General features: G+C 35.9%; 1 protein-coding gene across 1 annotated transcript in view; it reads left to right on the forward strand.

The window, feature by feature from the left end:
• Positions 1 to 25,754, forward strand: part of KHDRBS3 (KH domain containing, RNA binding, signal transduction associated 3) — a 50,565-nt gene extending 24,811 nt beyond the window's left edge. Inside the window, exons 4-6 of the mRNA XM_010149650.1 lie at positions 6,451 to 6,533; positions 21,706 to 21,764; positions 25,149 to 25,754. Coding sequence (XP_010147952.1) covers positions 6,451 to 6,533; positions 21,706 to 21,764; positions 25,149 to 25,240 — 234 coding nt within the window. The 3' untranslated portion in view covers positions 25,241 to 25,754. The remainder of the gene's footprint in view (positions 1 to 6,450; positions 6,534 to 21,705; positions 21,765 to 25,148) is intronic.
• The last annotated feature ends 1,685 nt before the right edge of the window (positions 25,755 to 27,439 follow it).

Here is a 27,439-nt window from a genome sequence, read left to right on the forward strand (position 1 = left end):
CTTACTATTTACAATTGAGAGTCCATTCAGCTGAATAACTTACACCCTATTACTTAGTGCCCCTTCTAGAAAGCTTTTTTTTTTACAAATTCTGTTTTTGATCTCCAGCATTAAACTTGAATTCTGTATCTCCTCATTGAGATAATACTTAATTTAGATTAAAAACAAATTAAAATTAGGATTAAATAAGCATACTGTAGAAGCAATTTTGTGATCTGTTAATGCAATGTTGATTTTGCAGAGTAAACTATGTTTAAAGTAGACTTTTTTCTCATTAATGTTCATTTGCTCATTTACTGTTCTTGGTTAAAAAAGAAAAGATCTGCAGGAAAAAAAGAACAAAATATTTGCATGCAATATGAAAACCCCAAGCTTTTTATTTACAAATAAATGCTTCTGGGAGTTGAGGTGGCCAAGGTAAGGGCTGATCCAAATGACATAAGACTTCAAAAAGAATTTAAACACTCCCGGGTAGAGTTCAAGTAAAAATTTAATGTCACTTTGCAATAGCCACACCATGTTTTAATTTACTGTGGTCTGCAACATTTGAACCAAATTAATTTCAAGTGTTTTTGTTTGCTTAGCTGCTTTCAGTGTAAAGATTTTTGTTTGGGTTCCTGGAAAAGGGTTTAAGGTAGCTTTATTCTCTAGGAACTAGAGAAATTATCTTTTTTCCCTTCTGTCTCTGTAACCCTTTGTGGATAATGTTGTGGTTTCCACTTAGGCCTTACACCTTGTTTAAGCAATCTATGTAATGAGCTGTGGCTTTGCAGAACTGCTGACTCTTCTTAAAATCAAGGTGAATCCAGGTAAGATTTTGGAAAGCAGGGTTTTAACAGCAAGACATTATTTTTTGGTGCTTTTTTTTTTTTTTGCCAGTTAGCATTCTTTTTCATGCTAAATAGGACAAGCAAAAAGAAATAAATGTTTAAAAAAATAAGGTTTTAAGTTAAGTCCCTCAATGGTTTTGTTTCATTTTTAATTTTTTTTTCAATTTAACTTCTCCAGGGTTTTCAGGCTGAGGTGGAGAGAGAATGGAAAATCTTTTCATTTTTTTAGGAACTCTGGCAACTGGCTGTGGAAACAATAGAGTGGTTTTGGGGAAAGACTGAAAAACTTTTTCACCTGCCTGTCTCAAAGTTGAGAGTTCACCTATATGGGGCATATAAAATATTTTCCTCTCAAATAATTTTAGACTTTAAGCTGCTGCTTGAAGTTGATCATTTTCTGACTTGATATTTTTGAATAAGCATGTTGTGTCCTCCTGATTCTGACACCGCTTCCTGCTGTTGTATATAGAAAAACATAATTGTTTTGGCCTGATAGTATGGAAGACAATCCACTAGTACATCTCTCATTCTGGGAATACCTTATTTGTTCTGGTTGAATATGCACTAGGCTGCTTCTAGATGAAAACAGATGAAAATCTACAAAATAAGAGCTTACAGTCTGTGCATGTTTGCAGCTAATGTCCTTGATGTTATCACTCAGACTTTAGATGGTAGTAGCTACCCATATTTGTTTTGATTGCCCCATATTCCCTGTTGATTAAATGATGGTGAGATGTTATTTCCACATTACAAAATGACTATTCCTTCCCTTTACAATTCTAATTTGCCAAAAAAAAAATCTTCATTGCACTGCACTGATGTTGTTTCATGTTTGTTCTTCAAGTTAATCTCTGAGTAAACAGTTTTTTGAATGTGACAGTTTTTATCTGAAAGGGAGACATTCCTCCAGTATTCTGTGATAAAGTACGGGTGTAGGTATTAATTTCAGAGAATGATGAGGAAAAGAAATAACAACATTCAGTTGTAGTCATAGAAGCCTTATTTTTTTCCCTTGGATGGATTTCCTTAGTTGGGTAGAGCTGGAAAATTGATTTCTTATTGATTTCATGATTTTTTTTCCCTGCACTGCAAATGGCCTTTTTGTTAAAATGAACTTTTTACCCTCCTCTTTCATCCTGTTTCTCTGTCTTGTTCTCTTTGAAACACAGTTAATTTTCCATAAAGAGGGCCCAAACACTAGTTTGTCATTGTCACTGCTAGCAGATTCTAATTTAAAGCCACCATTTCCTACTCCCCAAGAACAAGGGTATGTTTATAGTACTTAATTATTAGATGAGCAAGGCTTAGCATGATTTATAATATTTTGGGTAGTGCAGAGGTTTTGGCAAAGATTGCTTTTATCATCTTTTGACCTGTGACAGTAACTTACTATTTAATGTATTTGAAGGGTTCATATTTACACACTGTGTTTTGTTCTGTTCATGAAACATTCCTGCACTTTACACTGAACAATTACTGTTGCCAGTGCCGCTCTTTGGATTTATATCAACTGGGGGCACTATCAGAGACAACTGCAGGCAGGAACTCTTTAAGTGGAAATGTAGTGTGATGCTGGCTGAATAGAGGACTTATTAGTCAGGTTTGAGATTTTTAGAATAATTTCATATTCTTTTCAGGAGATCCGGTTTGTAATTCTAGCTGTTCTGCTACTGTGGGGGATGATTCTCAGCGCTGAAATTAACAGAAGGCAGGACGATTGCTCCTGATACCTTCCTGGTTAATATTTCAAATGTTGTGTGGAAAATATGTGTAGTTTAAGAGGACCTTAGCCTTTTCAGCTCATTTTTCTTCTACACTTTGGTTGTAAGCACAAACTGTATAGCACACTTGCCTTCGATTGATCAGACTAAATGTGATTAGAGTTAGTTTTCTAGGTTATCCCGAAAAGTAGAATAATGAGTAACAGAAATAAAATGTTACGATTCATGGGATGAAAATATATGATCTTGTTTGGGCTTTTTTTTTTTTTTTTGAGTGGGACAGGAGATATGACATCACCAGTAAACTTTCTAGCTACCGAGTACCTTTTGGAAGAGCTATTTATAGATTCGTGTAATTGGAGTAGAGGGGAAGTCCTTTACATTGCATGTGATAGGTAGCAGGAGTGCAAATGCTGTCATCCATGTGAAGTACAAGAATGGCTTTAAATACAAAAATGAACGCTTTTATAAATACCTGAAATGTAAAATGATTTTACAGCAGGAAAAAGGCAGTTAAAATACTCCTTTGAAGGTGCAATTCTTCCTGTATTATGCAGGAAGAAATCTCTATAGCAATGCTTGTCAGTGAATGTGATGTACTTTAGCAGAGGATATCTGTGCATATTTATGTTCTGTCCTGTCCATTTTCATTATATGTGGGTAAAAATTTTGGTTATTTTCATTTAAGTTAGCATGATATTTGTTAGTACTTAAACATGCCAGATGGCCAGTGATATATCACATATATACCAAATAAAATTAAAGAAAACATCTATTGAAGCCACAAGAGGTCTGTGGGGGAGAAAGAAAATACTCAAGTAGCATGGATTTAATATAAAACATTCTGCCTTGGCCAGTCTTTCTTCTAACCTCCTGAAAGAGAAAGTTTTCAAATACTGTATGACTAAGAAAATAATGTGTCAGAACTAATTCAGGGAAAGCTCTGAAACATACTTCAGCTGCCCCTGTCTAATTGCTACTTCAAGAGAATAGTGCACAGCAAATAATTTTTTTCGAATTTGAATCTCTTATCTTGTAACAGGCCATTGAGAGCAGCTCTTTAAACCTGTTCTATGCAGCATGTTCCACATGAAGTTTATCTTGGTTTTAATGTAAATTTTTGGGTTTATAAATGTAAGTACAGCAATAAAGAGGAAGAATTGATCTATTTAAGCAGATTATAGTAATTGCAACAGCATAGGTTGATCTTTTTAATGCTAAGTGACAGGAGTCCTACATAAACTACCAACCAGTTATCTTTCCATTCTAGTCTGTAAGAGCTACCTTCAACAGTATAATAATGCAGGACTTAATTTCTGCTGTTGTCAATTTATTAACACACAAAGTGGTGAACAGGAGTGATTTCTGGGCAAAACTTCTCTGGAAGAGAAATGCAAATACTAATAAGAACTTAAGTCTGATACAGGATGGACCTCCCCAGAATTTTCCATTTAATCTGATGGACATCTTTTTAACATAAGGTCTTCCCTATTTGAAATTAACAGTTTGTCTGCAAGAAGTCATAAATACACCATGCTTTCAGAGAATTGTGTTTCCACTTCTCTTTCATGATCAGTTTTTAGTAAACTAATTAACATAAATGTGAAGAATCACAGAATGGTTTGGGTTGGAAGGGACCTTAAAGATCATCTAGTTCCACCCCCCCTGCCATGGGCAGGGACCCCTTGCACTAGACCAGGTTGCTCCAAGCCTCATCCAGCCTGGCCTTGAAGACATCCAGGGATGGGGCATCCACAATTTCTCTGGGCAACCTGTTCCAGTGCCTCACCATCCTCTCTGTGAAGAACTTCTTCCTGATATCTAATCTAACCCTCCCTGTTTTCAATTTAAACCCATTACCCCTTGTCCTGTCACTACAGGCCCTTGTAAAAAGTCCCCCCCCAGCTTCCTTGTAGCCCCCTTCAGGTACTGGAAGGCTGCAATTCAACATGTTGAAAGGTTAATTTCAGTCCTCTGCTTTCATTTATTGTCACTGCTGGGTGTGCATGGTTTGAATTTTGGAAATCCCTCTTAGGGATGGCTGCTTCACAGTTGGGTGATACTATGAGAGTAGACCAAATGTCATGTAAATGTTCTGGAACACAGCACGTAAGTTGGCTCAGACGGCTTCTGCTGTAGATCAATGTCTGTATTGTTAACAGATGTCTGTCTATTGCATCAATAAGTAATAAAGTGCTTGTTCGTAATAGCTGCCAGGAGGCAATGGTTTTGTGGGTTTAGTGCGTGGCTTATCAAGAAAAACCTATATCCATATCAGATGGGCAAAGAAAATGATGAGACTATTTTAAGTTTTAGTTTCAGGATGGTGAACTACTGAAAGAAAAAACAATGCACGTCCTCTTCAAGTGTGACTATTTATCCATGGATCTCTTTTCCACACACTATTGGAATAATCCTCGTTTCTTCTTCCAGACCTCTGAATAGGCTGTCATTCATTTGTGCCTGCCATTGTTCATAGACACCCTTCTACTAATCACTGCTGGGAAACAACCATGTTCACTGATCCAGCAGTGGAGTAGCAGTACTGATGTGCAGATTGCCTGGTTTTCCCTATAAGCAATTTCAGTTGACTGGAAAAATGCTGAAAACTCTTAGCAAATTCAGTTTCCCATTAGTTGTTTTGAGGATGTTGTTGGCTTCTGCTTTAGAAAGCTTCCTTTACAATGTCTAGAAGGCTGTCTGACTCCAATCATTGGATGTGTTTTCTACTAGAGTTGGACAATCCATCATTTGTCATCGCTTCCTAATTGATACTGCAAGTAGGTTTTGTTTTCTGTCATCACTGAAATATTCTTAAAGGTTCCTTTTCCTGGGAAAGTTTGTTTTTTCATGAGAATTTATCCTTATGTTGCCAGGGTTTGATACACACTCAGAAAACACCATATATGAGACAATGCCTGACTTCCATTTCTCTGGGTTCCTGTATCTTCCAAGTGTCTTCTCAATAGGTCCTTCTCATCTGGCAAAACTGGACAGGATACCTGTTAAGGTCTTTGGCATATTTAGGATTTGGATATTAGGATTTCCTAATAATCAGAACACAGGAAGTGCTGTTTCTACTTCTCGTGTGTTTACTTCAGGTTTATTACTGGATGAAACAATAAACTGTTGTCAGTTCTTTGGGTGTCTGTAGTTTATCTTTCTCAGGGAAACCACAGCATCATTGTCACTTGCTTTTATCTTAAATTTCTGTATGTCTTGTAGCTGGTTTGCTCAACATGGTATTTAAATCCAGTGACATTCTGGGAAGTGTGTTACTACACTGTAGACTTAAATAGTATGGATAATATGGGAGGAATAAGAAATCCTTACTTTTAGTTCTTAAATGGATGCTAAACTTCCACAAGTTGAAGAGTATACAGGGGGCATTCAAAGAAGTAAAGCCATCATTCTTGCTACTTTTAGCTCTAGGGAATTTCTTTCCCATCTGTAGTCTATGTACAATATTGAATTTATTGTCCAGAAGTAAGTTGGCTACCTAAGTCAGTTGCACAATATTTGTTCTGAGGTTTTGATTCCTGTGATGCTTCCTAGAGCTTTCTTGAAGATGGGTAGCTCACTTGTCTCAAGTTCAAGTACACTGAGACAGGAAGCATTTGTACTGTCTCCGAACAAGCCAGTGATAACTAAAAATCTTTTCAAAGCACATTGCAAATAATTCAAAATACCTTTAAAGTAATTATAGTACTAGATGTGTGTTGCCTCCTAAATGGGAGTAGTCTCTATTAATATCATTAAGATTTTTGCCACTTCATGGTGTATGTATGTCATATATGCATTTCAGGAGAGTATTGTCTTTCATACTTAGAACTAGGTTTGCTACTTTGTTTCTGGAGTGTGCTTATGTTTAATGCTACCTTCCTTTTATTTCATTTCAGGAGTATGATGATGGTTATGGAACTGCTTATGATGAACAGAGCTATGATTCTTATGATAACAGCTATAGCACTCAAGCACAAAGGTAAGTCCTCAGACCTGCTGTAACTATGTTTGAAATCTGCTACTATTGGAAAGTTAGTTTTAATTAAAGATTTTTTTCAATTTCATCTTAAAAAGCAAAAATGTTATAAGAGGCTTATTAGGAATAACCCCCATTGTTATTTGTCTCTAGTATCACATAAGTATAAAAGTCAGGTTATTGAGTGGTTGAAAAGAAACAGAAATGTGAATTTCGAAGAGTTTTGGTGATGCTAAATCATAAATGAGAAAGTTTTCAAAAACTCAGAAAATGCAGGAAAATTTAATTCAGATTGATTTTGGAAGGAGGTGGAGGCAGGAAGAGTAGAAAAAAAGACTTTATAAAAGGTATTGAATTATCTGAAACAGAGCTGATTGCATTTTCTTACTACTTAAACATGTTTATATTCCAGTATTTTACCTTTATTTTACTGTAAACAAAACAAAAGAAAAAAAGTAGTATAGCCTTTAGTTTGTTTTATTGCTTTGTGGAATTGTCTTCAACAAATTTAAGATCTCTTGCCATTTGTGTTCCTTCACCCACTTCATTCTCAACAGTATTTTTTGAAGCACTTCTGATTTATTTTCTTAAAACTTGGCTTTCATCAAAGGAGTTGCTATTTAGAAACTCCATGAATTACAAGGAATCTAATGTGTGCCAGGGATGAGAAATGCAATGAAGTACAAACTGCTTGTATAAGGTGGTTGTTTAAACTTAATGGCAAATAAGACATGGCAGCTTGGCTGATCATCCCCACTGTTAGGTGCTTCTGATGCGCACCTCTGGAAAGGGACATTCAGTGCACCTTTTACTGAGTTACATTCTCACTCTTTCTCTTAAACCAAGCATTCATTGTTTGATCACTAGTCAGTTTTGGAATGCATTGAGAATTTCTTGAAACTTACAGCTATAAACTTGAAATAGTTGAAACAAGAATGTGGAGAGAATGGTAAAATAAAATAAAATGCTGTAGTTCTGCATTACTTCTTTGGATTTATGGGTGATCAAACCTTGCTCTCTGAGAAGAAAAAGAAAACAGGAAAGGTAAATATTGGTGGTTAGTGTTGATAAATAGATGCTGATGAGACTGATTTACCTTCTGCTAAATATTTAAGACTTTTAACCATGTAGCCTTGTCTGAAATAGTACAGAACTGTTCTCAACTTTGCTGTGAATAAAGTTGTTTACACCTGACATCTGTTTTGCTGTAGTGTTCACATACCCAACTTAAATTTTATTGTATAAATTAATATTTTCCTGTGTCCAACAATTTAGTTAATGTGAAAAAGTTTAGTGGAAAGTTCAAGTGTCATTATTGTTGAGAACTAAGAGAATGAAAATCCCTTTTTCTGATACTTGGAGTCTACAGAATCTTGTAAGCTACTGAAAATTGGTAAAAATTATGACTTAAGAAACCAGCAGTGTAGGACCTTCAAAATACAAGCCTCTGTAGGATGTTACATTTAGAGAGCAGCTGCTGGCAATGGATTTTTTTTTTTTCCCCAAAAGAAAATTACCAAAATAGTCCTCAACTTTTATGTTGGTAATTCTGTTCTGTTTTATTACTTCTAGTGTTGGTAAATGGTTTTATTGCACACAAAGATTTGGACTTCATTACAAAGTCATTTGCCTGAGCCAAAACTAAGCATTACTTGGATTTGATATTCTTTTCCATGTTAAGAAGGTTTTCACTAATGTTTTTTTCCTTTGAACTAAAATTATCAAGAAGCAAGTCTCCCAAGGAATGAAATTGCTCTTGTAAAGAGCTAATACAAAAAACCATATATAATATTCTTAGGTATGTGGTCAGATGCTTAGCCCAGAGATTTTTCATAAAATGATTTCTGTGCTCTGTATTTTACCTGTAGTTTCACAATACATATGCTGTCAGATTTTCTTGAATTCGTTATCTTCTGAATGATTATTTTTTTTTTCCCCTTAATTTTAGTAAGTGCTGCATGGTAAAAAAAACCAAGAAAATATTCAGTTATACGTTTCTCACGGGGTGTTGCCACTCATTTTCTGGCTTGGCAAAAGGATTTTTAGGATTGCATTGGCAGACAAAAAGTAATAACTATAAACAGCCATCTGAGCTACCTAGAACAGTGTTCCTATCTTTAATCTGAATATAAAATAGTAGCCCATATTGCAAGATGTCATTTTGTAACCACTAAGAGATACTTACCATATTTAGGTGCATTACAGTGTCCGTACTATGAAGGAAATTAGGGAAAAGTGTATTGTTTTCACAGTCTAGCCTTGTATCGTCTTGATATTTTGCCCTCATAAAGCATGGGAAGAAAATACATTTGCGTACAGAGGGCGTTCACGTGTTTAAAGTGCATCATTTAGTGACTAGTATGTGTAAATAACTTTGCCTCTTTCCTTTTCTAAGTTGAAAGTAATTTTTAAAAGTCACAGTATTTCTACCATGTCTTCTGATAGTAATTTCTCTGGAAAATTGTGGCATTAGTGATACTGTGTCTTGAAGAGGCAATTTGAAAAATATCTAGTAAACTGAAAAGATGGATTTGGTCACTGAACATTCTTCCTACACCTCTTCAAACTTGATTATTGTTTCCAAGGGTACATCGTGTGTACAGTCCACATGTGTGAAGACAGTTCAAGTACTCACTTGTTTTTCAAAGGATTTGCTTATTTTAGTGATTCCTCTGTTAAAGATGGGAACTTGCAATCAAACTGGATATATGTCTAGAAATTTTGTAGATGTATAAGGCGTTGCATGACAGCAACATCTTTCTCTGTGTGCAGGACTGCATTCTCCAGATTTGACCATTCAGTACAGCACAGCACAACTCCCTTTTATTGTTTTGAATTTTGACGTGTCTAGTATGTTTCTCTGAAGTGGCCAAATCTGAGATGGGTGGGTGATATGTTCAGATATGGAGCATAGCATACTGTCTATTTCTGTGAGCATTAAGGTAGTTGAGACTTTGCATGCCTTTGCAAACATTTCTTTTGCTCTATAACCTAAGTGCTTGCTGCTACCAAATCACGTGTGTTTCAGAGCTTAATAGCGTTTTATTTGACGTTGTGTGGGACTGTATCCTTGCTGTGTTTTGCAATCTGAAACTTTGCTTAAAACCTGTCACAGCACTACTAGGCAGAGAAACATTAAAGTTTTCTCCAAGTTCTTATCTATCTTAATGCCCTGTAATGCTATAAAAAATTGTATTCCTTAAAAATATTTTCTTGTCCACAGTTGTCTGTTTGTGCAACAAGGCTGCAAATAGTGCTTCAGGATGTCTTTGAACAGACTTATTTTTTAAAGGTCAGAAAAACTTTAAAAAAGAAAAAAATTCCCTTGGAGCTGTACAGTTGTTTACTAGATATATTAACTGATTTTTCAGAAGAGATGTGACTAAATTACATGTATAGTTCTTGCAGAAAATTTTTAGATTATATTTTTACCAGTATAAACTGGGACGGTTAATCAGCTCACTGTTCAGTATTGTTATAATAAACCAAAACAATCTGAAATAATAAATATTTCACAAAATATTTCTTAATTTCTGAAAATCAAAGGCTAGCTAAGAGCTAGAGCAAGATCTTAATAGAGGATAACGAATGCTGTCAAAAGCTGTAGCCATTTATGCCTGATACTCAGTGCCTACCTAAGGACAGCAGCAAGAGTAGGCTGAATGTTACTCTCACGCAGGGAAGATTTCATGTTACTCAGTCAGCAATTCCTTCATAAAACTTATTTTATATGTGTATGTAGTAATTTAGCATGTCCAGTTGTCTGCCAAAAACCTTTCTGCGATATTCATGGTAGAATGTGAGTTACAAGTGTGAAACACCCCACTCGTGGCTGATGGTGCTGATATTTCCGTGTCAGTTGCATGTATGTCAGCTCCCCTCATGAGCGCATATGTGTGCTTATCTACACAGCCTCTTAAAGGAGTTCCCCGAATCTGTCTAGAACTGTAATCCTTTACTTGAATTTATTGCAGAAATTAGTGGGTGTTTTAATGGCCTGATAGCATTGCTAGACCAGTTTTATTATGAAAATTCAGAGAATACTGTGAAGGAAGCAGGAGCATTTAGTTCGGTCTTCATCCAAATTTTTAGATCATTTTCAGCCTGAAGACAAATTCTATTTGTTTTAAATCTCTGAGATGTTTCAAATGGAGCAAAAGTGCTTTCGTCCCTTAGTGGCTCCATACATGATGTGCACAAGTGTTTGCGATGACAATAATAGGGCAAAGGGAAATGGATGCTAATAAATCAATTGGCACTGTCAGTTTACAGTTTAATGTTCTCTAGAATACATAAGATTTATCACTGAGGAATTGTAGAATAATGGTAGTGTATGGAAACAAAGTCCACCAGGGAGATGTACTACATCATTCGGATTTAGCACTGCCATCTGCTTAATAGCATTGAGATGACTACAGAGGTACTTATGATCAACCATTCATAGCAGTGACAGATGCTGCCGAGAGTTAACATGCCAGAGAACGAGGTTCGTTACTAAAATTCAGATTATGTGACAAGGTTGCCGAGAAAGGGGGCTGACTTTGTTACCTCTCCAACAGCATTAAAGGTTTACTGTGTGCTTTTAAGTTTACTGTCAAGAGAGAAAGGCTAACACAGTTACTGTAGGACAAAAAAAAGTGGAGAACCCCATCTGTCTGCTTCATGGCACTTAGAAGTTTCAAATAACTTCTGTAGGCTTGTCTGCTAGCATTTAAGACAGGATACTTCTAGAGAAAAAAAAATGCTTTTGTCTAGCTTCATTGTTTTTTTTCCTACAACAGAGATCAGCAATCTCAACTACAAAAGGAATATTTGTATAACTACATGCCTCTCTCTGTTTAGGGGCAAGAATAAGTCATTTTGTGTTATAATTATAACTTATTTAGAATTTTAAAACTGTTTTTAGATCTTCAGTCAGGGTGATCTTACCTTCACTCCACTGCGGAATTTAATCTAAACACTGAGATAAAAGGGGAGGATTAGGACTTCTGGTAATTACTGGCTTTGTCTACCGTTTTCTGCAATGTTTTCTGCTTTCCAAACTTCCCTATTAATGCCTGTCGCTTCTCTCAGCAGCAACCAGGTGCCATCAGCTTAAACATAGTGTTTCTCAGTTGCTCTTCTTGCATGTCTAACAGTAATAGTTACAATTTCAAATCCTACCAAAATGTGATGTATTCAAATTACCTCTAAGATGCCTGTAAACCTTAGAGCCATCCAGTCAAGCTAATTTGAAGTGAGGGAATTGCCAAATTCTCTTTAATATTTCTACGTTTACTCAATGCCTCTGGTTGATGCTGTGTACTGGTTAATTTGTTGGGAAGTGAAACGTCCATGCTGCAACTGTATTTTAAATTGTTTATCTAAAAGCATAAAAACATACTTGCCCATGTGGTAATTTCCAAGCAGGTTAAGAGCCCAGTGTTATGAATGCTGTGCAGTGAGGCTGCCTTCTTTACTCTCTGTTTCCGCAGTGGCTGATTCAAGACATAAAATTTCTTCATAGTAGGGAAGACTATGACCAAAGATCTCACATTTTAAATTGTTTCAGGAAGTTTGTGTTTCATAGCTTGTGGTAGTTACTTACTAAGTAACTAGATTTCAGGTTGAAAAGAGGACTGAAAAGAAAAACCCGCCTTGAAATCCAGCAGTGGCCATTGTTCAACTGATGCCTAAATAATACAGCTAAATTTCTTTGCTAAAATCCTTCAAATCTCAACCCCTGATTTTGTGCCACCCCAGAGGCACCTTGGTTTTGAAAAGCTGATTCCTAGTATGTACTTCTGGGCAAGGCACTCTCCATTTTCCATTACAAACTTAAATTTTCAGGTGTATTCTCAGTCTGTACTTAGTAGTCATACAAAAAATGACAACATTACTGTTTATAAGGGGAGGATTTTCATAAACAACTGAGTATATGGATTTGGAATTAGCTTGTGGAGGTGTTGCTATTGGTATTTGAAAGTTAATTGCTAACATTTTGTTGGTGATGCTCAGTGTTTTAAATTTACATTGTTAAGTTTGTCAGCAATCATACATTTCAGGATGTATAAATATGCATTATATGCAAAACAGTGTCTGTTACTGTAGCTTTTCAAGATGTAATTCTCTGGATTTTAATGATAGTAGCTGTTTGTATTTCATGCTCTGACTTCTAAATCAAATCAATCCAGAGTGTTTGATTTCAGGGGATAGTGTAAATGGCTAGTATTTTGCAATTGTTGTTGTCTGTGAACACCTGGTGTGTACGAGCTTATTGGAGGTTATAATTCTGTGCAAATAAAGCCTCAAAAGCATTAGCATAAACAAGCTAATGTAACTTTTAACTGAAAATCCCTGCCATGTGGTTTCCTGCTTAATTTTTATACTTCTATTATTAGGAGAGATTTTGTGCAGTCTTTCAGATCTAGTTCTTCAGTTTTAGACAGATTTTTTCCTTTTTTCTTACCTGCTAAAATATGACAAGATAAAATATTCAGAAGTGCCTCAATAGCATAGCTTTAATTGAGTCTAGCATACATGTTTGGATTTTTAAATTCATTTAAAGAAATCTGGTCTGAAACCTCAGTAAATAGGAATAAGACTAAAGAAATTCATATGTAATGATAGAAAAAACTTATCTTCGAAGGAAGAATTAATCTTAACACAAGCATATGACATGATGCAATCATAAAATTGGAAAGGATTTTTAGAATCCTCATCATGTTGACATCAGTAGGTTGCTTCACTACGAAAAGTTATGATTATTTTTAATTTTTACTAATTATACCTAGTAAGATACTTTTTAGATAGCAAAAATTAATGCTGATTTCCCTCATGGCTTTGCTATTAAACTTAACTGGCTGTCCCTCAGTGTTCAGAAAGCATGATAAAATACATTTAAAAATAAATAATTTAGAGTCCTGTTGGGAAAAAAAAAATATATAGAGGTATTATAGTAGTATAAAAGTTATCAATGTGAAATTTTAAATATTTGAGGAATTAGAAAAGGAATTATTTCATAGAATTAGGTTATTCATTTTGCATGATTGGTTTAATTTTACTTAGGTGATTGTATAGCATCTTAAACTGTGTGGTTTAATTAGTACAATACAGTTAAAGAGGATGAGTATTTGGTAGGATTTAGGAATTTTTCCCTGACTGATTACACAGGTGAAAGCATGAGAAAATCATAAATCAAACAGGATCTTTTAAGAAGCCCTTAGTAATAAGAAAAACTCATTAGCAGTGGATATTTTTTAGATATTAAATGCTATACTGTAGTTATTAATGGTAGCTTGTGGAATTAGTCGTAGTTTTAAAATACCTTAATTATATGAGGGCTTCAATTTAATTACAGTATATTGTCAAAAATAAAGGTACTTTTAACTTGGATGATGGAGGTAGCAAAGGGAAAGGAGACTATGCAGTTGCTAGGCGTCAGCAGGATGCTGCTGTAACGCTGCTAGATATATGGTCTGTAGAGACAGGACGTGGATAATCAGGTTTCCAAATCTTACAAATTAAAGTTATTATTCATTTATAAATACCTTTTCAAATGCCTTACCTAATAATTAACTTTCTACCGGTTTCGTTAAGAGATACCAAGATAAGTAAGAGAGACGACACAGTCTCTGTGTCTAGATAAAGGACAGCATCGTAAATTCATGCTTGCAGTAGACAATGAAGAATATACATAGGGAAGATTTATTTTCCCTGGTGTGGGGTGGAGAAGGAAATTTGGTGAAAACTCACACTTAGAAGCCAATGTCTATTAGTTGAATGAGTCACAAGAAATTGGGCGTAATCTGTTCAGAACTTTTGACATAGAAACCATTTTTTTAGGTGAAGGTTTGACACTATTTTACTGGTTGACAGTCAACATACTATGCTTACTAGCAGTAATTGAAAATTGCAGCCTTCTCTTGTAGCGACTATCCTGTAGCATTTGGTTTGCTTTCAAGGAAAGAAATATCTTGCTTCTTTCCATTGGTGTGGAAATATCTATTGGGAGATTTTTAAAAAGGGAGATATTTGCAGGAAAGCTTTAAAATGGTCTTGTCTGTTTCTCCTTCTTGTATTTTATATCAGAAGAAATACTGGGAGCTATAAATTGTACTTCTAAGCACAAGTTTGGTATCATTCAGATGACAGATGATGAAAAATACTGTTTAGATACGATCAAAATGTGAGGTTTATCGTGGTGTAATCATGACAGGTGATAGCTGTATGTGATGCACTTTCAACATACTTATTGATAGAAGTAGAAGAGGCCACATGAGGCTAGCAAGCAAGTCTTTGCAGTGAAATGGGTTGAATTCTCTTTGCCACAAGGCCTGCCTTTATTGCAAAGCTCAGACCCTGCTGGTGTAAGGGGTATTAGAGAAGCACTGGAAAGATCTCAAACCTGATAATGCATTGCTTTTAAGATCTGTCAGATGCTTATGATTATGCAGCCCTAAAAAGAGTTAAATATAATCTTTTTAACCAAATACTTTCCTTGATGGCAGATTTATTGTTTTTGAATTATAATCATATAAAAAAGCGCAGGCAGTGTGCGCTGGCAGCCCAGAAAGCCAACTGTATCCTGGGCTGTATCCAGAGAAGTGTGGCCAGCAGGTCGAGGGAGGGGATTCTGCCCCTGTACTCTGCTCTGGTGAGACCCCACCTGGAGTGCTGCATCCAGCTGTGGAGCCCTCAACATCAGAAGGATATTGACTGGTTGGAGCGAGTCCAGAGGAGGCCACGAAGATGCTCAGAGGGCTGGAGCTCCTCTGCTGTGATGAAAGGCTGAGAGAGTTGGGCTTGTTCAGCCTGGAGAAGAGAAGGCTCCAGGGAGACCTTATTGCAGCCTTCCAGTACCTGAAGGGGCTACAAGGAAGCTGGGGGGGACTTTTTACAAGGGTCTGTAGTGACAGGACAAGGGGTAACGGGTTTAAATTGAAAGCAGGGAGGTTTAGTTTAGATATCAATAAGAAATTCTTCCCAGGGAGGGTGGTGAGGCACTGTGACAGGTTGCCCAGAGAAGCTGTGGATGCCCCATCCCTGGATGTCTTCAAGACCAGGCTGGACGAGGCTTTGAGCAACCTGGTCTAGTGGAAGGTGTCCCTGTCCATGGCAGGGGGGTTGGAACTAGATGAACTTTAAGGTCCCTTCCAACCCAAACCATTCTCTGATTCTATGAAAACTGGAGTGGAATGATACTTTTTTTCTCAAATGCTCTTCAGTTTCAACTGATGAGTAAGAGTATCAAATTTATAGGAAACTGATAAATGTTGTACTGTTCATTCAGCAAATTAGGTAGACAAGAAGGTGTGATGTCTATCTTACTGAGGAGTATTTCTGATGACTGAATGGCGACATACAGTCTGTGCGGTTTTTGTGGATGATATGTATTAGAGGCAGCCTTGTCTTGTACTTCAGTCTGTGACAACTAATATTATCTTGGATCTCTAACAACATCTTAGGCAGGACTCCAGAGTGATAACCCAGAATTAGATGGAGTACTACCCACAGCTCTTTCCAGTATTGCAATGGATAGTCTAAAGTTGCCTTGGTAACTGTTAGATCTTCACTAGTCTCTGCTGTTTCTACTGTCATGAGTAGTCTTGTCTGTTTGGAGGGAAAGGGAAGAAAACACATAATTTTTGATCTTGATGTTGGCTCAAATCTCTGTTCTCTATTTAGCTGTTGGAACACATCTGATACCCACCTGGATAATTTAAGGCTTCCAGTTTAGTTTTCTCCAGTCTAGTTCACTTCCCCCAAACTGTTTTCCAAACAGTAGGCAAATGTTATGTGGGGATGGCTTAGGCTTGGTTCTAATTCAGAAGCCAAACCAAAATGCTAATGTTTAGGCAGCCTGAGTTTTCAGTTTTTCTGCTAGTGCTTTCTTGTTTCATGTGGTGAATTTTTGACATTTTATTTAGCATTTTGCTTGTTTAAGAATGGATTGTTGCTATATTCTACTCAAAGTTTCAACGTAAAGCTACAGCTCCCTGCTGCTGCTGTTCCTGACAAGAAGCCTTATTTGTACTGTGCGCTTCGTTCACCTCTGCTACTTGTCATTTACCTTTCCTGTTTTGAGAGATGGGATATGAGAGTGGAAGTGGGGGAGGAAACACTGAATGAGTTCATAGACAGCAGTAACTAGACATTTCAGATGGTAAAGCTGTTAGCCGTAGGGAAATGTGTGGAGTTCTGCTGGAAATAGTAGACAGGCATAGTTCTGTGCCTGGTAGGTAGCACACAAATGCAGATGCCTCTGAGGGCATTTTGCTATGCTACAGATGTGAAATTTATTACAATTTCTGCCATAAAGTAATTTCTAAATAGTGATAGCTCAGGGAAACCTTGAGGGGGCACTCTGGTCATCTTGTAGTGTTATAGGAAATAGAGTTGCTATTTGAATTATCCATATGAGAGTACAGTGGGATATAATTTAAGGAAGATTACATTATTTGTGTTTTATAAAGCTTTCACATATGGGTCTCAATTGCTTTCTGAGGTCATTGTCTATTTTGCAGACATAAACTGAGGTACAGGGATGAGACTATGTAACAATAACTTCTGCTAAGAAGTGGCAGAACTGTGTGTGAAATAAAGATCTGTCTGCAAGATGCAAGAGAAGATGTGGGTCTCTTCTTCATATCGTGGTTTTATGCCATCCTGCTGTAAAATGGGTTACAGAATGCAGTGGTGTTCTGATGATCCACAGAATTACTATGGAACAGATACTTGACCCAGTGTTCAAGAGAATAACGGAATTACGTTTGTTGCCCAGAGAATTACGTTTGTTGCCCAGAGAAGCTGGAAGTTGGAATTATGTTTGTTGCCCAGAGAAGCTGGAAGTGTTCAAGGCCAGGCTGGATGTGGCTTTGAGCAACCTGGTCTAGTGGAAGGTGTCCCTGCCCATGGCAGGGGGCTTGGAACTAGATGGTCTTTAAGGTCCCTTCCAACCCAAACCATTCTGTGATTCTATAAGAAGCTTCACTACAGTGATTGTTGTCTTGACAATAACATTTGGGACACCTGTCAACCATATGTAGGAAGAAGAATGCTTTTTGATAGCAGAAGCAGCTGAATGTGAAGATCTAGTAGGATTGCTGGAAGGAGGCTTGTCCTTGGGGAAGGGTTCTATTCAGATGTGATTGTATCACTCAGGGTCTGTCATGCAAGAACTCTTGTTAAAGAGACCCTCATTTGTTCTTTCTACTTTGCTGTTCTGTGCAAATTCTGTGTAGGACAAAGGTGATACTTGTGGAGCCACTCTTGGCACAAAAGGCAACCTTTGAGATTGGAAGTTTTTTTTGATCGCTTTTTGAAACTGCCCTGGCTTCTGTCTAAATGTATCAGTCCCAAAGCTACTTGTGAAACCCAGGAGCAAAATAAATTGCAGAGTTGTTGGGGCTTTATGCCATTTTTCCGTAGTAAGCATTACAAGAAGCTGAACTGGTTGCAAAAGCTGGTTTTCAAACACAGAAATGGCATAGTGCTGATTCTAAGACGTTTGCCACGGCCCTTTGGATTTAATACAATCGCGTTCATTTTGACTATCTTTGTATGTTTTTTGGAAATACTACAAAACGCTTGCACTACGTGGTTGACATACTGGTTCTGTTTGTCCCAAAAATAGCCTGATGACCTATTCTGAGATGTTCATGAGGGTTAGGTTTAAATTCCACCATTCTGTTTACCTGTCCCAAGAGAATATCCCAAGATTTCTGAAGAGAATAAGCTGTTATTTAATATAATACAAAAAGTAACAGTTCCTTAGGACTTAACCATCATGTCAAAAGCAGTTACATTTGGTTTTCTCATAAAGACTCTTCTATTATGGTTCATCAAGATAATTTCAGAAACAATCAGCTTAGCAGAAAATCCTGAGAAATTCAGGTCACATTCCATAAGACCTTTGAGGGCTTAGGTTGAATACCTCTAAATTAAAGTATTTTGAGACACTTCTCACAGCACCATGGTCCTAGAAAATACCAGGAAACTTCCAAGCCCTCTGTTTTGCTAAATTTAAAAAAGCTTCTCTAAGCACGGCACAGTGCTGAAGTCTGAGGTGGTTCTTATCATTTTCTGGCTGTCTTTTGAACAGAGAAAACAGACACTGCCCCCTGGCTGTATTTAAACTACTTTATCCTCACTTCACAATTCCTCTAAGCATTGCAAGATCAATATCCAACTCTCAGCAATTAGAAACAGCATGCTTAAATTTATTGTTTGCTGAAACTTCCATATTATTAAATGGTTCCAAGCTTTTATGTTGACATGGAAAATAAAAGCATTTTTTTCTTTGCCATTCTTGTCAGCCCAAAGATGTTGTGCTGGAATGGAAATAAAAAAGAAACTAAATATGAGGAGATATAAGCAAGGCTCTGTATGTACAAAAATCTGATTCACAGCTGATATGACAGTGTTGATGGCACTTTTACTGTTTACTTAATGGTTAGTGGTTAGGAAGATGTAGAGGTTAGATGTTAGGAAGAGACACCTGGAGATGTAAGGAAAAATTAAGAAAATTGAAGAAAATGGCCTTAAGACATTTTGCATCTCAAAAGAGGAACTCAAAGCAGACACCAGGTTTAGTCTTGCTGGGTTGAAAAGGAACGGATCCATCATGTGTTTTTTCCTTGTTCTTAAAGAAGGGAAGCACATGAGATAAAGAGAAGGAACCTCGTTTCTGGTTTTGTTCTCCTTTTTGAGACAAAATGAAAGGAATAGGAAGAAAAGGGGTTGCATTGCAGAATAAAACCTTTAACAGGAAATACATTTGGAATAGTCTTCAGTCAGAACACTGAGATGCCAGAGAACCCATGTAAAAAATATTTATGTCAAAGATGCCTTTAAAATAACATTGACATGTACCTCCTGTACAGCGGAAGAATTAATATAGCTACTTAATTTATCACAACAAAAGTGACCTCAACTATCTCACTTAATGAGTTCAGATGCACAGTTTAGAAAGAATTTGACTATTGGAGGTTCCTTTGACTAGGTTTTCTTTTAGATGGTGATTCAGGGAAAAAACAAAGATTATGTAAACTAACTTGATAGTAGTAGATTTTTCTGTAATTCCTCTAAAAAAACCCAACCTGTTATCTTTGGTCTTGGTTGTGAACCCCATGGGCTATTTACACCGTTGCAGGTGAAACAAACCACCCCCTTTTTGATACCATCTTTTTTATCCAGAATTCCTTACAGCCATTAGTATGTAGCTTTTCTTTGGGTCATCGTCTTTATGTTGTTTTATCTGAAGTTTTAAATTTTTTTAACTTACAGTTGAATTGAGAGACTATTGGGGTTGTTCATAGAGCACAAATGAAAGCAGAGTAGAGAGTATTGAATTGCACTAGGCAACTTCTCGTTGTAATGTGTTTTTGGGCAGATTATTAATTTTGAAGGCTGTGTGTCTTAATAAAGATGAGTCATTATATACTTTCAGCATAAGTAGAAGATTTTTTTCCTTTATGATGTTTATTTGTTTTGCAGTTTACATGCTGTAAAATGAGTCATTTTTTTGTTTAATAGATATTTTAGATCTATGAAATGAAACCCTGCAAAATTCATGCTGACAGGATTGACAGATATGGGGATAGGGCTCAGCTGCTATAGCTTCTGAACTTGATGACAGCCTTAAAATAAATAATCAAGTACTGTGTGGAAGGGTAGTAAATGTCAGTTTTAAGGTGGTTGTCAGAATAAAGACTTTTATCATTGGCAAAATTGGCAAACAGGGCAAAATTATGTTATTTCTTGTACTTCAAATTTTGCCCAGGTTATTCTGGGGTCCTCATCACATGGATGTACAAACCATAGATAACATTTTTGTGGGTCTTTGTAGTGCATTCTGGTTAAGTTTTGTTTAGGAAGCCTTACACTAGCAATAACAAATATGCATCCACGCTTTAGATATGCATTTGCATGCACCAGGATGGTGGTATTTCTGGTCTGGATTATTTTGTGAAGTTTACAACATTTTAGTTAAAAAAATAAAAAAACCTAAACCAGAAACAACCCAAATACAACAGATGATCTTTGTCTTGTGTTATTTTAGAAGTGATTGTGATGTGTTACTTATAAATACTTTACCTGTTAATTCATGTTAAGGCTATAAATTGCCATTGCTTTCTAGTTTTTATTTTGGTAAGAATCAATATAATGTTAGAAACATTTTGTCAATATTAGTAATTGCTTGCTAGTGATCATATGTTGCAGTGATTTCCTTCTCACTCAGACAGCAAGGACTTGGTAACATCAGTTTATCGAGTTTTTTCCGAATATTATCAGCCCTGGGTCTGGCTGTGATTAGAGAGGAATGGAAAGAATCAATTGAGAGACTTTCCTTTGATGTCCTACAAACAAATCTAATAGACTTCTGTCAGTTACGCAAAAGACAATACGTAGCTATACTTAGATGAAATATGAAAGCATAATGGAAAAGTAGTAGGTAATAAAGCCTGCCCTTCAGTTTCCCTTCCGTGGTTTTAATGAAACAAAACAAAACAGAAATGCCGTTATGACATGGAAGACTGGTTTAGGCCATGGCTGTGGTATTCATATATACTTTTGAATCCTAATGACTTAAGACTTCTGATTTTAACTTTCGAGTTCCTGTTATTGTTTCATTTCAACCTATTAAAATTATAACATTTTCCTATGTGTCCATTTACCTTGTTTTGAGGACACTGAAATCTACGCATATAGAAACTATATAACCCTCTGATCATCAAGTTGCTTGTCCTTTATTGCATTTTTATCCGTGAATTTAAAGATGCAAAGACAAAATACTACACAACAGTAGGTAGTGAAAAGAAGTTTATAAGACAGAGGAATTAGGTTCAGCACCTATACTTCCTACTCTTCTTGCATTGACACTCATAAGATCTACAACCTTTCCAACTATAAGTACATAGAAAACGTAAAATTCCCACATCTGCATTAAACACTGGGGTGTTAATACTGAATGGAAGTAAAAAGTGTACATTTTCTCTTCTTATCCATGAACAAGTAGGACCTAAGCTGTCATTATGTTACATGGATGCTTACCCTTCTCACCTTAAGGCATGTCTACATCCTTCAGATTTTCTTCTTTTAAAAGGTAGAATGTGGAATGATAAGCATCACTTCTTAAAATGTAACTGGTTTATTTCTTGTTCTTTCTTCTTCCTACTCTCCTCCTTCCGTACAGTGGAGCAGATTACTATGACTATGGCCACGGACTGAGTGAAGAAGCATACAACTCTTACGGTGAGTAGCTTTGACCTGAACAACTATAGTAGTAGATTCTTGAAAAAATATAATCAAAAAAGAATTTCCATAAGGTAAGCTTCAGTCTTGCAGTGGGTAACAGCTGTTCAGGGATTCCTGCTCTGTCACAGAGTTCCTCATGTGGTCATTGAGAAAAATACTGAAGGAGGTGTCTGTGGATTGTCATCTGACATACTCATGTGAAACTAAAATCAAAGAACTAAAAAAAAAAAAAAGTACCCTTTTCATGTCACATTCAGTAAGATGTAAGGAAAGAATGGGCTGTAGGACCTCTTTTCAGGAGATGTTTGCAGATGAAAGCAAATGCTTCTAGTGTGGCATAAATGGCATTAAAATTGGTACAAGCTAAGAATATATTGAAGTTCGCTGCTGAATCAGGGCCTAACTGCATGTATTTTAGACTTGTATGGTCTTTTTGTATTCATTTTCATGCATCAGTCTTGTGAAATCAAGCAGGAAGTCATTATGTAAAGGTTATGAAAGTACTTTAGGTGGCTAATAGTCATGAGGGCAGTGGGTTACTCATATGGAGACAAAACAATGCATAATGAAGCAAAAAAACCATATGCCAGTGATGAAGATTACATTTTTTTTAAGCTAAAGTGTGATAGTGACAGGTTTAATTAAAGAAATCTGTTATGGATTAGAAGAACAGGGCATGTTAAAAGGCACTTTTGCTTAAAGGATAAATGTTAAATCTCTGGCTAGAGATCAGAGAAATATAATCTAGATCACTCAAATCTCAAACATTGGAGGATTGCTAGTAACTAGTGTAAAAGAGTTGTGCTTCTGGGTAATAGATGCCTCAGTGATTTTTTTAGACCTCTACTTAAAATTTTCCACCATGTATTTCTTGAACTCCATTTTGTAGTGCTTTCTGCTGAAAAGTAAAATGACCTCTACTAAGTTGTTGTGATAAACACACCTAAAACAGAATTATGCTCAACATCGTCTGCTTAAATCAACTGTTTTGCTTAAGGGGAAAGTCAGTTCACCGAAAGAAGAGGTCAGTTAAAATTCTGCTGTCCCACAGCACTTTCAATTAGTCTTGATAGATACCTAGCTTAAATCTGTATTTCAGCATTAAAATAAACTGTTTGCCACTATAAGCCTGATATTTCTAAGACTACGAAACAACTTAATGTAGATGGAGTTGATTGATGGGGAAAAATGTGGATTGCCGTATTTAACATTGAAAATATGGATTTTTTTCATTGCTTTTGCATTGAATTTTTTTTTTTTTAATTTACCAAAGCACAGCCACTCAGAATATTAAGTGATGTGTTTACTCAAGTTGAGAGGAAAACTATAAATACCTTGAAGACTGATTATGGGTTATAGCCAGTTAAGTTTTTGTGCATATAAATGAAGTTATATATTTTAATTCTTAACTGTCTGACCCTCAAGTACATCCTTAAACAAAGAGTTAGATACTAATAATCATCCTTACGGTATGTAAAGAACATTAGATTTCTTGGACTAAAATTCATACGACTGAATAGTGAGCAGATAGTTGCCTAGTGCAGACCAGCAGGAAACACTCTTTTCCAGGAAATACCTGAACTTTTCCTCCATCAAAGCTCAGGTGCCAATCCAGAGGATGTAGGGACAGTAACAGTTTCTTAGGATTGGGATGCCTAAATGGCACCAAAATGAAAACCGGTAAAAAGCAAGGTGACTCCTTACACTACTTTTTAGCCAAAAGCTTGAAAAGGAGTAAGTATTCCTCTTAAACTGTAACCAAGAATGCTTTTTACATTTAAACAGTTTTTTGCAGTGGTGCTTAAAAGCTGTGATAGTCCTTAATTTTTACCCCTCAGCCAGCTGCCTTTATTGTTAGGTTAGGGTTCTTTTCCATGCTTAATATAAGCCTAGTTCTCTGTGTGTCGAAGAAACACAGGAGGTTGCCCCTTGTGTGTTTCTGTTGTCAGATTCCTGTGGAATTTGGCTGAGGTCATAAAATCATAGAATGGTTTGGGTTGGAAGGGGCTTTTAAAGGTCATCTAGTCCAACCCCCTGCAGTAAGCAGGCGCATCTTAAACCAGATCAGGTTCAAGGTATACAAGCTTAATTCTTTCAGCCTTACACCAAATTTGAACTTGTTTCTTTTATCCATTAGGTAAATTATCTGACTATAGGTATGATATGTAACCTGTGCTCTGCAGGTTAACCACCTAAACTTTTAAAAATAAAGTAGCTATGATAAGGCTATTATGAAGAAATAGTGAAATTGGTCCCTTCACTTAGAGGATTTTTTGTCAATTTCAGATATTTACTGTCTGTGGAAGTTACTGTTCAAAAAAAGTACAGGGCTGCTTTGACTTTTTTTTTTTAATTGACTTGAAAGACAGGTAAAGTGATGCCTACACTTTGGATTACCATACCTAGTCATTTGGATTCCAGCCTTGATTTCTGGACTGCATGGTGTTCACTTGGACACCTGTCTGCTTGGGGCAGTGCAGTTCTCCAGAACCAGATCTGGAAGCACATCCACTGTTTTCTAGTGTGTTTGCTTTTTGGAGTTTTTGGGGTTTTTCCCCCCTCTCAGAGGAAGTACTGTGATTTGTTTAATTGATTGAAACAGTACTTATGTACACGTTATTACACTCTGCATTTGGTCTGGGTTTCCCTCTTGTTGTAAATGCCTAGCAGAGTAGGTCTGATTCTCATTTGAGACAACACGTGGCTACTTTTTGTTAATATTTACCACTAAAATGTGGTGGAACTATGAAGCATTAAATGTAACACAAATGTTTCGCAACCTTATTTTGTTGTCAAAATTCAGAAAAGCACTTTCCCTTCCCCTTTTAAACTTTTTATAAATTACTGTTTTATTTCTTGCATTTAAAGGAAGTGTATGTTTACAGGGAAGGTGAATATTGCCCGTAGATTATTAGAAACCACAGGTGTTTGCAGTGATACTGTAGGCTTTCACTATTGGATTGCATATTTGAATGAAGCCTAAATTGGTACTTGTGCAAAAAAACTTTTTTCTGAGGGTTTATTTGCTTATATATAATTAATATCTTCTATTCATTACATCCTACCATAATTATTTGTGGGTCTGATACTATAGCTGGCATTTCTGTGTATTTGCAGCAAGCAGATCCAGCTGAATGGTAGAGTCCTAAATATTTTTCCCATAAGCCTGTCACACTCCCTGCCGTTACATGCTGAAAAACATTCTTGGGTGGCTCATGCAGATGTGTTGTACACGGATTTTTTTGGTTCAAGTGTTAGAATTCACTTTGTATGCCTTGATTTCAGTACATGTCGCTATCTAATTCACAGTTAAATAAGGAAAAAGTAAGCACAACATCTGAGAACACTGAAGGTGTCTAATGATATTTTCCCTTCTTACAGGGCAAGAAGAATGGACCAACTCAAGACACAAGACACCTTCTGCAAGGACAACAAAAGGAGTCTACAGAGACCAGCCATATGCCAGATACTGATTGTACTGTCTGATGTTGTGAAATATCCAATCTCCACCAGTCCTGTATACTGTTCAAAGTAATTTTTTCTATGAACAATCCCTTTTTATTAAATCATAGCGTTTAAAAATCTGAATGGATGGACTGAACTTAAAATATTTTGTTGAAAGAACAACCTGGACAGAAAGATATGTGAAACAAAGAACTTTGTTATTTCCAAACTGTATTTGAAAAAATAGGTGATCAAAACAATAACCTTGATTAACTAGTGTTAAAAAAAAATAGGTTTACTAAATATGTTAGTCCATTCTTTTAACATAAGCGTAACCTTTTATTTTAAAGGTTTTCAACACTTTAGTTTTTAGCTTTTATTTTCACATTTGCTATAGTTTTTCTCTTTGCAAATATGCGTAAAAAGGGAAGCAGATTACAAATGCAAATAATGTGGTATTTTGTAACTCAAGTCTTGAAATGTTCTGTAGTGTTAAGCAAAGTTTTACCCTTGCTTGATACTAAATAAACTTTTGAAAGAAAATCAGTGTGTGTGAGATTAATTTTATGCTTTATCTTATAATAAAACTTCATAAATAGTAGTAAACAGGGAAAAATACGTTTAACAGTGATCAGCATAAAAGGCTCCTATTAAATATTGCACAGCTTCTTTAAAAAAAAATGGTATAAACCTAAATGTATATATATACTCACAGTAGATATAAATGCTCTTTAAAGTATCCAAATGGTATGGATCTGCTTGAGTGCCACATTAAAACAAAATATTTTTGTAAAAAATGGTTTAAAATAGCTAATGAATTTTCTGAAGAAGATGTGACTAGTTTTCATCTTGTTGAGCATTTTTTCACTAGTGCAACTTTGGAATTTTTATGAGAATTTTGGTACGTTAATGACCACTTCGCTCCGTGCTGGAAGCAATAAACACAAAGCTTTTAAAGACTTTCTGACTTGACTAATTGAGGTCGCTTTCGTCAGAGGCAGAGGATGTGTAACCCTTAAAACGGTCTTCATTTCCAAAGGTAAATAAATCAAATAAGATTTTAATCTCACTTAATTTATCTTACTATAAACAATAAAAACAGGGAGGCTACAACTTAGAAAGTTTCATTTTAGAATGTAGGAAAGACTTTAAGGACACCTAAATTCTCATTTTAAAACGTTTAATTTGTGTTAGTAATCTAAAAAGCCTTAGCTTAGCTAGTTAAATTTGGACAAACTATTCCCTATTAAAAAACTGTAAAACCTCATAACAAATAGTTTGTAATATATTATTTTTTTCATAAATTCAGTAACTTAAACATTACAAATGTTATCTAAAGCATTTTGTCAATCATTAAATTTCTATTAATTATAGTTTAATTTACACTGTTTTCTTTATTTTTATTTTAAAATCTTTGAAATGTAGTAAAAGTGTCTTTTTTTCTCTTGACAGGAAACCCATCTCCTTGGACAGCCAAGAGAACAAAAACCTTAATCGTCTGATGCTTTGGTAAGGAGCTTTTTTTATCTGTCAAATTATTAGAGAAATAATGGAGGTTTTCATCAGGCCCTAATTATTTATACACAAGGCCTTAATTTATGTAATGTTTACAGGTGCTCAGCTCTAGACCAGAAAAAAATCATTGGCTATGTTCAGTTCTGTTGGGAAAAGACATAGTTTTAAACTGCCATTAAACAGGACATTAAACTGTCCCGGTGTGTGGATGCTGTCCTCTGTTTATTGAAAGGTATACATAGCTTTGACAACACTTCAACCAGTTAAGCACTTAATTCGAGAGAGGAAAGTGGAAAAAAAAATGAATGTAATTTTATGCCAGTAGTGTTCAAATGGGAATTTAAAACTCTAATCTGGTCAGCAAACATGTCTAAAATGGTTTTCCAAAGCTCAAGAAAATCATTCTATAAAATGCGTTCAAAGTCAAGAATTTCTGCTCAAGGAGCAGACTGATTTTTGGCCTGAAGAACAGCCAGCTCTACTAATGAATTCTATAGTTTCTAGTACATTCAATATATAAAATAAGAAATAATATAACAGTATGAGTGGGCTGTATATTTTACATAGAACATACTTTTTTCCTTTATTTCCTACTTGGGATGATAGTTCTTCATGCTGATCTCATGACCTTGCTGTTAGTTGACATGATTTAGAGTTCTGTACTTTGAAATACCACATATGTTACGCTGCCTCTGTATACCACAGTAAAATCG

This window comes from Eurypyga helias, unplaced genomic scaffold (assembly GCF_000690775.1).
Source record: "Eurypyga helias isolate BGI_N326 unplaced genomic scaffold, ASM69077v1 scaffold2334, whole genome shotgun sequence".
In the NCBI taxonomy this organism is placed as follows: domain Eukaryota; kingdom Metazoa; phylum Chordata; class Aves; order Eurypygiformes; family Eurypygidae; genus Eurypyga; species Eurypyga helias.